Raw genomic sequence first — 10,674 nt, 5'->3', positions numbered from 1 at the left:
ATCTTATCCTCAGCCAAGCCAACAAAAAAGTCCTCATGGAATACGTTGGATTAAAACCTAAAATGTATTCCATCCTCAAAGCCGCCTCCGCCGAAATCAGAAAAGCCAAAGGGGTCAAGAAATTGACACCAAACGAGGGATTTCAAATTATGGTATTCACACTTATGGCTATGGATACCAACATTCAGTAGAGGAGATTTAACATGGCGAGCTCGTCTGTAAATACAATGATGTCTCACGCTTGGGTGTGTGTAGGGGTGGGTGGTGGTGGTGGGTTTGAGGGAGGTGGTGTTCAATTTTTACTGGGTGTTGGGAGCAAAATTAAACCAAATTAAACCTATAGGTGTAAATGGTCAAGAACCGCTATTGTGTATACTACTACATGTAACAATATTTCGATTTGCGTGGCGATCCTTTGTTTACAGAGGTTGTACGGTTCCAGGTGCTGTCATCGAAGCCGATGGAGAGTAAACGATGCAGCCAGTTTGATATCTAAATATGTACTGTCATAAACCTTACTGTCGTACTTATGGAAAAATATATATGTATCAATGTAAATCTTTGTGTAGAGCGCACCAGGAACCTTGTGTAAGGCCAGATCTTCTTATTATGAACATGCGCGTTTGTTTACAAAGAAGAGAAAGGTCCCGTCACGTGATATGCAAATTAGCCTGTGGCAGTGATGTTATGCTAAGTCATCACTGAGCCGGAGTGTTTGGAAGGGTAACGACGTTGTAATGTAAGGGCGATAACTCGCGTAGTCGTTAAGTTTCCCGTATTCGTACATTAAAATTCAACATCGTGCTCTGTTGTCCCACAATGTTATTCATACCAGAAACTTGTTACATTGTTAGACATTTTCAACTATATTTACCATCCCAGCTTTCCAGACGTGTTTACATTTGTCCTTCAGTTATTTATTTTTGTTTGTTTTTCAGGTATATGATCATGCGATGTAGCTGTGCCATCGTCCTTATCCATAATACGTTTTGTTATGTTATGTGTTTTTACTCACATGATCACACACAGTTATTTAAACCAGCGAATGGTCAGGTTTTAGGTGACTTCTACACTTGTATCTGTTCAAGTCAAAATATTGATTACACAACATGTACAGTCTCGTTTCCTGTTGACTGGGTTCCGTCCTATTGCGCAACTTAGTACAATAACCAGTCCAGCATTTTGCGACCAATTCATTTAACTGGATGTATAAATATTAATCAGTAGTATTTGATACATCTAAGCACTTGTATATTGCAACACTACGCTCCTTCTAATCCTTGCAAGCACGTCGTACAGCGTGCTCTGTCGTACAGCAAGCTCTGACAAACGGAAACATGGAAATCGTGGAAATCTCAAAACGAGGCTCTGCCGCTAGAAAAGTTTGGCGGTCTGGTACGGACTTAATATTATATCAATCACATTGTGCGTTACAGAACTACACTGAATAAGCACTAAAACAACACATAACAGGTGTAACCAGTGAGCCAGATGCATTGTGAATCATTTTACGACCTCATCAAACTGGGGCAGTCTGTGACGTCTTAAGAAGTGAAGGTCATGCTGCCTACACCTCGCCATAAAATATAGAAATACGATGTTATTAAAATTCATTTGTAAATACCATTTCTTATGAAACAAGGAATTGGAATTCAGTGTAACCATAGTTGTTTGTGATGTCTATTTTCCCTTCCACACGAGAAAATGCGGATCGGCTGAAAAGTAGGTCATTGTCTAAATAGGTTAATGAGACTCATGTTTCGGTTTGTGTCATGTGCTGCTCCAAATGTGTCCTATATACTGCATGCACGTCTACGCTACAAAACCGAGATCACGCGTTGTACATAGCGCGTTATTGACTGAGGAATTCCTGCATATGATGTCTACTTTTGACCATTAAATAAATACAGGTTGTGGTAATAATGTTTTAGTATTGATGTTGGTGTTGTTTTTTTGTTTTTCATGTGTATTTGTACGCAAGGAACTCAAGACTGATTGAGTACATGTGATTTAATTGTCGAAATTATTTTAATCGCCGAACTCTATATACAACCTACCAACAACGAGATTTCTTCAGTTCGTGGTGTAATACACTTCCGAGAGAGAAATGAAGTTATCAATGGCAGTAAATGAGAATCTCCACATGTTTAAAAATAAAAAGCTTGTGATTCAATCTTATCGTCTGCTTGCAATTTGCATAAGATCGTATTGGTCCTATCGTCGGTTTCTCTGCAGTTACTACGTATGTGGTCGGAGGGGTTTAACAACAATAATTTTATGAAACTTTAGTTGGTAAGTCTAACCCCCTTTAGTGAAGCCATGCATAGGTGGTGACGTTAGCTGCAGTGGGTAGTCTTTCAGATGGCTGACCATATTGTAAAGTTTGAACAAACGTTGTGCGAAGGTGATAGATGGAGTTGGTGATGGAGTTGTGTCCCTTGGCAAATTTAGGATCCTGGATTTGGTTCAAATCCTAGACTTTTGCAACCAGATTTCGCAAAGGAGAGTTATTATGTATTTAGTTGTTAATTTAGGCTTACAAACCAAACTTGCATCTCTGATTATTTTCATGTATGTATGTTTTTATTTATTCTAAATGTACCCAATCATGAAAAAATCTAGAGCCTACAAAGGCGATGAAGGATAACAAGTGGTTAGTGCTTGTATATTGAGGCACCCAGACCACAGGCCCTTTGCGAAGATTAAAGATTAAGTAAAATAATTTTTGAGATGACCCCGACTCGAAATGCCTCACAGTACAATACATTATGTCATATACACCTGGGTCAATATGAAAGGACTTTGTTCCATCAGCTATCTCCATGCCTAAACCTATCTGTGTCACCCTTTGATATTGTATCATATGACTTCCGACTTCACGTACAACATTTGCGAAAGTTTGTCAAAGTCCGTGTCAGTTGACATGACGTAAATGATTGTGACCACCGCGACAGTATCTATCTGCTTTCCCGTTATAAACGGCTGTAGTGGAGATAATGGAATTTCAACTAAACGTCAACCTTCTTTTAACAAATTAGGTAATATGAAATTTCTTACGCTTAGACGTCCTTGAATATACTCGGTAGTGCACGTGGTACATTTCCAGGAAAAGCGGCGTTTCTCGGAATTGGTGTAAGGTCATTTGCCCGGCTTACAACATTTGGATTTCCAGAATTCACTGGCCTCAAGAACACCAGCAAATTAGAGACAAATCTCTGTAGGAGTTCCCCCTTATTTACAACATAAAATGGACGAGGGTCGTTTGAAAGAAGCGAAAAGGTTTTTCATGGGGGAAAATATGAAATCGGATGCTGTCATAGAGGTGGAAGCCCACGAGTTTCAAGTGGACATGAACATAATCTCTCTGGCATCCTCGACACTGGCCAATGAGTTCCAGCCACATCCAGACCCAATCTCTCCTCCGGGCGAAACTAACAAAGCGGTGGCCAAGTTGGTCGGACCAGTTGACCACATCTTGGACATGCTGACCTTCATCTACCCCAACTTCGGGAACGTTGTTAACAAACACAACGTCGAGTACCTGCTTCAATTGGCTGTGAAGTACAAGCTGCTATTTCTGCAAGAGGCGTGTGGAAAATATATTGTAGAAGCGCTATCTCGGATGCAATGCATGTGCGATTTGCCTGCCTACAGAAAAATGCAGTGGTACGATCGACCTATTATGGAACGTCTCGTGCGATATTTCGCGTTGGCACACCAAACTGACTTAGTGGAGGCAAGGAAACGTTGTATGGATAAGTTAGTAATACACCCTTACAGTGAACAAAGGAAATATAAGGACAAAATATTAGTACCGACACGAAACATTGCGGCGTTCAAGCAGCTCGATCCTACTACAAGAGGGGAGATAGAGCGAAACCGAGTATTGTACCTAGAAGGTAAGTTTTTGTTTCATGCATGATAATGACATTTGACTGGACAGGTGGAGTTGACTGCACAATTAGAGAGGAGTTGACTGGAAAGGTACAGTTGACTGGACAGGTGGGAGTTGATTCGACAGGTAGGTTGACTGGAAAGGTAGGGTTGACTGGACAGGTGGGAGTTGACTGGACAGGTAGGGTTGACTGGAAAGGTACAGTTGACTGGACAGGTGGGAGTTGACTGGACAGATACAGTTGACGGGACAGGTAGGGTTGACTGGACAGGTGGGAGTTGACTGGACAGGTAGGGTTGACTGGACGGGTACAGTTGACGGGACAGGTAGGATTGACTGGACAGGTGGGAGTTGACTGGACAGGTGGGTGTTGACTGGACAGGTAGGGTTGACTGGACAGGTGGGAGTTGACTGGACAGGTAGGGTTGACTGGACAGGTAGGGTTGACTGGACAGGTGGGAGTTGACTGGACAGGTAGGGTTGACTGGACGGGTACAGTTGACGGGACAGGTACAGTTGACGGGACAGGTAGGGTTGACTGGACAGGTGGGTGTTGACTGGACAGGTAGGGTTGACTGGACAGGTGGGAGTTGACTGGACAGGTAGGGTTGACTGGACAGGTAGGGTTGACTGGACAGGTAGGGTTGACTGGATAGGTGGTAGTTCACTGGACAGGTGGGGTTGACTGGACAGGTGGGAGTTGACTGGACAGGTAGAGTGGAGTTGACTGGACAGGTAGTGTTGACTGGATAGGTGGGAGTTGACTGGAAAGGGGAGTTGACTGGATAGGTAGGGTTGACTGGATAGGTGGGAGTTGACTCGACAGGTAGAGTGGAGTTGACTGGACGGGTAGGGCTGACTGGATAGGTGGAAGTTGACTGGAAAGGGGGTTTGACTGGACAGGTAGGGTTGACTGGACAGGTACAGTTGACTGGACAGGTGGGAGATAACTGGACAGGTAGAGTTGACTGGACAGGTAGAGTGGAGTTTACTGGACAGGTAGGGTTGACTGGACAGGTAGAGTTGACTGGACAGTTGGAGTTGACTGGACAGGAGGAGTGGGTGGGACAGATAGAGTTGACTCGACAGGTGGAGTTGACTGGAGACGTAGAGTGGACTGGACAGGACAGGTGGGAGTTGACTGGACGGGTAATTCACATTAACGTCCCTATCGCCAGTCCACGATAAACTGTGGGAGTAAAATATGTAAAATATACACATCACTAAGATCACTTTGTGTGACGGACCCAGGATTTTTCGAATAGACATTGTTTTTTTGTATTGTGTCGTTTTGCAACCAAGAGTGCATCGAAAAATTACGAACCACCTTGATTTCATGGCTATTTGTACGGACGCCATATTGCCGACGCCCCCCTTCCATTATTGTCCCTATACTAATGACCAGGCGTCCTCCAGGTACCTACGGTAAAGTGACAGACAAAGTGGAAGACCTCTGAGACGGGGGACACCAAGAGTATACAACCAACAACCCAAACAACTTCATCTGTACACGATGTGGCAACGACATCCCCGACGTGGATATAGTATATATATCTAGGATACACACGGTCGCTCTAGTTTATTTACACTTATGGACCACGTGTCAAGAGATTGTAACAAATCGTTAATGCCTTTTTCATCATCTACTGAATATAACTTTGTGACCATGTCTCGAGACGCTTATTATTTATGAGTGTTTTATACCTAGCTGTTTTATCTATCTGTCTCTTTATCCTTCCTATAGGATGCATCAACTATATTACTACCCATCCACCCATCCTCGTCTTCCTGTCTGTCCATCCCCATCTACTCTTTCCCCATCCGTCCTTTCCTGTCTGCTACCTATCCATCCATCAATCAATCCATCCATCCCACATCTTCTATCCACCTATCTACCTGTGAAGATTCGGGTTAGAATTGGTCTTCAGCAACCCATGCTTGTAGGAGGCGACCGGGTAGGTTCGCTAACTTGGTTGACACATGTCATCGTATCCCAAACGCGTAGGACGATGTTCATGATGTCAATCACTGGATTGTCTAGTCCAGGCTCGATTATTGACAGACCACCTCCTTACAGCTGGAATACTGTTGAGTGCGGCGTAAAACAACTAATTATCCCCATCCACTATCCTTTCGTCAGTCAGCCACCCATCTGCTATCTTTCCATCCACCCAACAATCTACCATCTCTCCAGCCATTCCCATCTGCTGTCTGTCCATCCATCCATCGTCTATCACAAGCCTCTATGTTGAAGGAACATGCAAGTTATAATACACATATGCACATTACATTGTATTTGTACATGCTTTCATATTTGTCATCAGTTTATAGATGCTGATACTGACTGTTGAGAAAATGTTGATTGCTGATGTTGTAGTACGTTGTCAACATGATACCGACATTTCGTAATCAACACGCTATCAGTGCGATACGGTCGTATAACATATCACTATCTGCGCACTACAAATCTAGTTTGGCCATGTGACCTATGTTAACATTCAGCGAGACTTTGCCCTGTAATGCATTATTCGCTGCAGTAGAGTTTATGTGAATGTGATCCGTTGTAACTATGTATGCGATGGTATTCACGTACGCAAGCTGACAAAAAATACGTTTGGTTCAGTTATAGTCGGTTTGAACCGATGAATCACAATCTAGCTCAAAATCGGTCTTTTCATTTCAACGCAGAATGTAATGAATCATCAGACCAACTCTGGAAAAAGTTTCATAATGTTTGTCTTCAAAATAAAGACGTTACTTAACAAACTATCATTATTTTGTTTTGTGAAGTTTTACCAGAGTTGAGTCACAGTACTACTAAGTTCTACTAACTGAACCAAACGTAGTCATGTCACCTTGCATACACGAATACTGTCCCATGTTTAAAAAAAGTTGCATTGCATGACATTCACATAAACTCCACTGCATCGTATAATGCACTAAAGGGCAAAGTCTCACTTATTGCAGCTGATATGTATCACTGTTGGGAGCTTACGCCACAGGCGAGACACTCGAGCGTGGCAGCACGGGAACAGAGGGAGTTACCTGAAACAACATTTTTAATTAGTGCATATACATACATGTATACAAACAATTTAACGTTCATTATTGTATGTTTAATAGCTTGTTGATTCGCTTTAATGCTTTAACCACCAGGCTACCCCACCGTCTTGTTAATTCAGCAATGTCCATGACATTCGTTTTTCCATTTCGTGGAAGCGGAAGTTTTCATAGTGATTCTTCTTTTGATATTGTATATATTGATATTTCACGCCTACGCACGCACGCACTTGAATGTTACTGTATTTTTTCTAGCTTGTTAATTCAGTTATGTTCATGACATTGTTATATTTTCGAATAAAAACACTAACTATTCAGCTCGTTGTATCTATCATTATTTAACACTGATTGTATTATATCTGGTTGCACGCAATACAAGTAAGCGAAATGTGTCTACAGTGATGTAACCAGATTGTGATCGACGTGCCCAGGAGAAGGGGGATCCTTAACATATAGTCTCCTTTTGACCACACTTGGACATACGGCTGCAGCACCACCAGCATCGGACCTCCCCCCACTTGAAATTGTCGGACTAGCCCAACTCACGGCTTGACCAATAGCCCTCCTGGATTGGGCTACTCGGGTCGGATCTATCCGCGGTACGGGGGGTGGTTCAAGAGACTGTTTACAGCATACAGTAGTGTGTTCCCGGTCTCCATATATGTATGTCCTTGCTTTTGAGCTCACTCTGTCACACTTTAAAGGCGTTTTCTTGACCGCAGTATTGTTCTGTGGATTTTCCAATTCCACAGCTTTTCTCTTACGTTGACAGGCACCTTCCATTTTGATCTGAGGGTGTTTGGTTTCCGATAGTTCCACATCAGACGGCGGGCCGCACGGCCTTGCTCGTGTCTCTCTACGAAGTGTCGTCATTCCTCGAGAAGTTGGACAACCAGACAAAGGGGTCACAATTATCTATTGTCTTTTCCGACACTGCGGCCTACCGTTGGAATCTTTGTTGGGATTTGGAAGTGTTCCTGCATTTTTGTATTGGGACGAAAACACTGATAGATGAGACCCACGCATACACAGAGTTAGGTCAGTGGTAGATCCATCTGTGTCTGACGTAAGGTCAATAGCAGATCCATCTGTGTCTGACGTAAGGTCAGTGGCAGATCCTGTTGTGACTGATCTTATGTGAATAGCAGATCCAGTTACGTTAGGCGTTCCGGCAGATCCAGGTGTGTCCGGTGATAGGTTAATGGCATATCCGATTGTGTCTGACTTAAGGTCAATAGCAGATCCATCTGTGTCTGACGTAAGGTTAAGAGAAGATTTAGTTGTGACTGATCTTAAGTCAATAGCAGATCCAACTTTGTCTGATGTTTGCTCAAGGCTAGATCTGGTTGTACTTGTGACTGTGTCAGGAACTCTTGGCAACAGATCTAGGTCAGATTCACAAGACACCAGTTCCAGTTCCATTCGGGCAGCACAAAAATATGAATTTTCTTGATTATGAATCTCAGATTCAAATAACACTTGCCCCGTTGCTTGGTAAGGCACCGTTCCTCCTTTTGTGATGAGTTTCAAATCCATGTTCCAATTCATCCGTGGATGACCGATGTTCGAACTATTGAACTCTTCCAAATTTTCACTTACAGCTCTAATCTGTTGGTGGTGGCCAAAGTAGTCATTTCGAGAGGGCTTCACAGAAAGACAACACGATGGAGTCTGCAAACAAAACAATCACATTGTACTGCTACAATACATCTAGGGAATACAATATTGCATGCTGTAGGTAAAACGATGACATATTCATCTAACTGGGAGCTGCGAGAAGGGTATAAATATGGTTGGTTGGGTTGGTTGGTCGGTTGGTTGTTTAACGCCACACTCAGCAGTGTTCTAGCTATAAGGCGGCAGTAAATAATCCAGTGATGAACAGCATGAGCATCAATCTACGCTATTGGGATACGATGACATGTCAACCAAGTCAGCGAGTCTGACCACCCGATCCCGTTAGTCGCCTCTTACGACAAACATCGGTTGCTGAAGACCAATTCTAACCCAGATGTTCACGGGTGGTATAAATATGGCGTCAGTGAGGGACGAGATGGTGGGGTTTACTGCTGGTTAAAGCCTTCAAATGATAACTGCAGAAAAGTATCTCCTAAGGTTTAAAGAAGTATATAATTATCCTATCTAATACACACGTTTGTTCACGAAATCCGTTACCTGTTTGACCTCCACGTGGGTTGATGAAGCAAGGTGTGAAGGTGTCAGGTGCTGCTGACGACCCTGTGCTGGGAGGGCTGTATGTGGAGATGGAGATGCATCATCTTGAGACGTAGGAGATGTGGGGTGATCATCACCCCACCTCGATGACTCAATAACCCACCTTGAGAAGTCGATGTTTCTGCTTGCCTCGCTATTCCACCTTGAGGACGCAGTACCCCACTTTGACGCCTGGATTCCACACCTTGACGACTCAGTTCTCCGTCTTGACATTACGATGTGTCTGCTTGGCTCGCTACCCAACTTGGACGCATGGATTCTAGGGCTGGGACGGGTACTCGGGTACTCGAATCCGGGTCGGGTACAGCTGGAATCGAGTCCTATTTCTTGGAATCGAGTACCCGGAAAAGGAGAGAACTCTGTAATGACAAGGGCAGATAATAACTTGTCTTTTTCATAATTGACGCAACACTAATTTACATCATTGGTATTGTCCGATTAATGGGGGTTATTATTAACGAGTGTAATGTATCTGCGCATGAGCAGTGAGTAGTGAAAGTTACAGTTACAGCGGGAACAAAAGGTTCTGTGTTTTATATAGTCTCCCTGGTTTTAACGATAAATGTAAGTAATGGTGTTACTCTCTATATTGGTTTAACAGACGTAAATTTAATAGCCTAAGATCTGTTTTAATGTCTTATTGCCATCCTTTCGAGTTTTCTATAATAGTTTCTGTCAACTCGTGATTGAATATTCAGAGAGTTGACAGAAGCGCTGTATTCCTTACATTTCCGTAGATGCGGGTACTCGATTCCACTTTTTCCTATCCGTCCCAGCCCTACTGGATTCCACACCTTGACGACTCGGTACCCCGTCTTGACAACTCGATGTTTCTGCTTGCCTTGCTACCCCACTTTGACGCCTGGATGCCCCACCTTGACGCCTCGACTCCACACCTAGATGCCTCAATGTCCCACCTGGTTAACTCTCTTCGCGCTTCTGCCGATACAAAGCTGGTGCCTTTATAGAACTGTGGGCTCATTGCTTGTTCCTGCAGCTCAAAGTGTTTTCTGTGGAGGAAAGACAACAGATGCTTTCTTTTCTAAAGATCTGGGAACCAAGGTCATCTTGTTTCATTCTCTCCTCGATGCACCTGAAATAAGTAAATCTCCTGATAAGAAGAGGTATATACATGGCTCAGTCGTCGAGGACGCCGTAGTTTCCAGCAGCATAGCATAGAAGTGTCTTGTTCGTGTGTTGGAATCTCTGAATCTCCCAGATTATGATTCTAGGGTGTCAGTATAAACACCCATACTCATGGGTTTCTCCAAGATGGTGGGGCGGTGGGGTAGCCAGGTGGTTAAAGTGTTGGCTCGTCACGCCGTAGACCAGGGTTCGTTTCCTCACAATCTGTGGAGTCCATTTCTGGTGTCCCCAGCCGTGATATTGCTGAAATATTGCTAAAGGCGGCGTGATACCACACTCACTCACTCACTCACCAAGATGGTAAACGTCTAAAACTTCAATCACTGGCACTGGTGCTC

General features: G+C 43.5%; 2 protein-coding genes across 2 annotated transcripts; one reads left to right on the top strand and one right to left on the bottom strand.

Annotated features, from left to right (window-relative positions):
* The first annotated feature begins 2,793 nt into the window (after positions 1-2,793).
* On the top strand, positions 2,794-5,505 carry LOC124262419. Its single transcript, XM_046696906.1, has 2 exons — positions 2,794-3,899; positions 5,312-5,505. The coding sequence occupies exons 1-2, from the start codon at positions 3,248-3,250 to the stop codon at positions 5,350-5,352; spliced, it is 693 nt and encodes a 230-aa protein (XP_046552862.1). The 5' UTR covers positions 2,794-3,247; the 3' UTR covers positions 5,353-5,505.
* Positions 5,506-7,794: 2,289 nt separating this feature from the next.
* Positions 7,795-8,581, bottom strand: LOC124262420. The gene is made up of 2 exons (XM_046696907.1): positions 8,193-8,581; positions 7,795-8,159 (listed from the first exon to the last, which is right to left on the bottom strand). The coding sequence occupies exons 1-2, from the start codon at positions 8,501-8,503 to the stop codon at positions 7,871-7,873; spliced, it is 600 nt and encodes a 199-aa protein (XP_046552863.1). The 5' UTR covers positions 8,504-8,581; the 3' UTR covers positions 7,795-7,870.
* Positions 8,582-10,674: the final 2,093 nt, after the last annotated feature.

This window comes from Haliotis rubra, unplaced genomic scaffold (assembly GCF_003918875.1).
Source record: "Haliotis rubra isolate DU_JTF1 unplaced genomic scaffold, ASM391887v1 Scf838, whole genome shotgun sequence".
In the NCBI taxonomy this organism is placed as follows: Eukaryota; Metazoa; Mollusca; class Gastropoda; order Lepetellida; family Haliotidae; genus Haliotis; species Haliotis rubra.
Note: the sequence above shows the minus strand (reverse complement) of the source record. Positions and strands in the feature narration are given on the sequence as shown.

What these genes read in the sequence shown, in the direction of transcription:
- LOC124262419 (XM_046696906.1), top strand. Translation starts at nt 3,248, where the DNA reads ATGGACGAGGGTCGTTTGAAAGAAGCGAAAAGGTTTTTCATGGGGGAA. An exon ending in CCGAGTATTGTACCTAGAAG is followed by an intron (nt 3,900 to 5,311) that starts GTAAGTTTTTGT and finishes GGCGTCCTCCAG; the next exon opens with GTACCTACGGTAAAGTGACA.
- LOC124262420 (XM_046696907.1), bottom strand. Translation starts at nt 8,503, where the DNA reads ATGAATTGGAACATGGATTTGAAACTCATCACAAAAGGAGGAACGGTG. An exon ending in TCAGACACAGATGGATCTGC is followed by an intron (nt 8,160 to 8,192) that starts TATTGACCTTAA and finishes AATCGGATATGC; the next exon opens with CATTAACCTATCACCGGACA.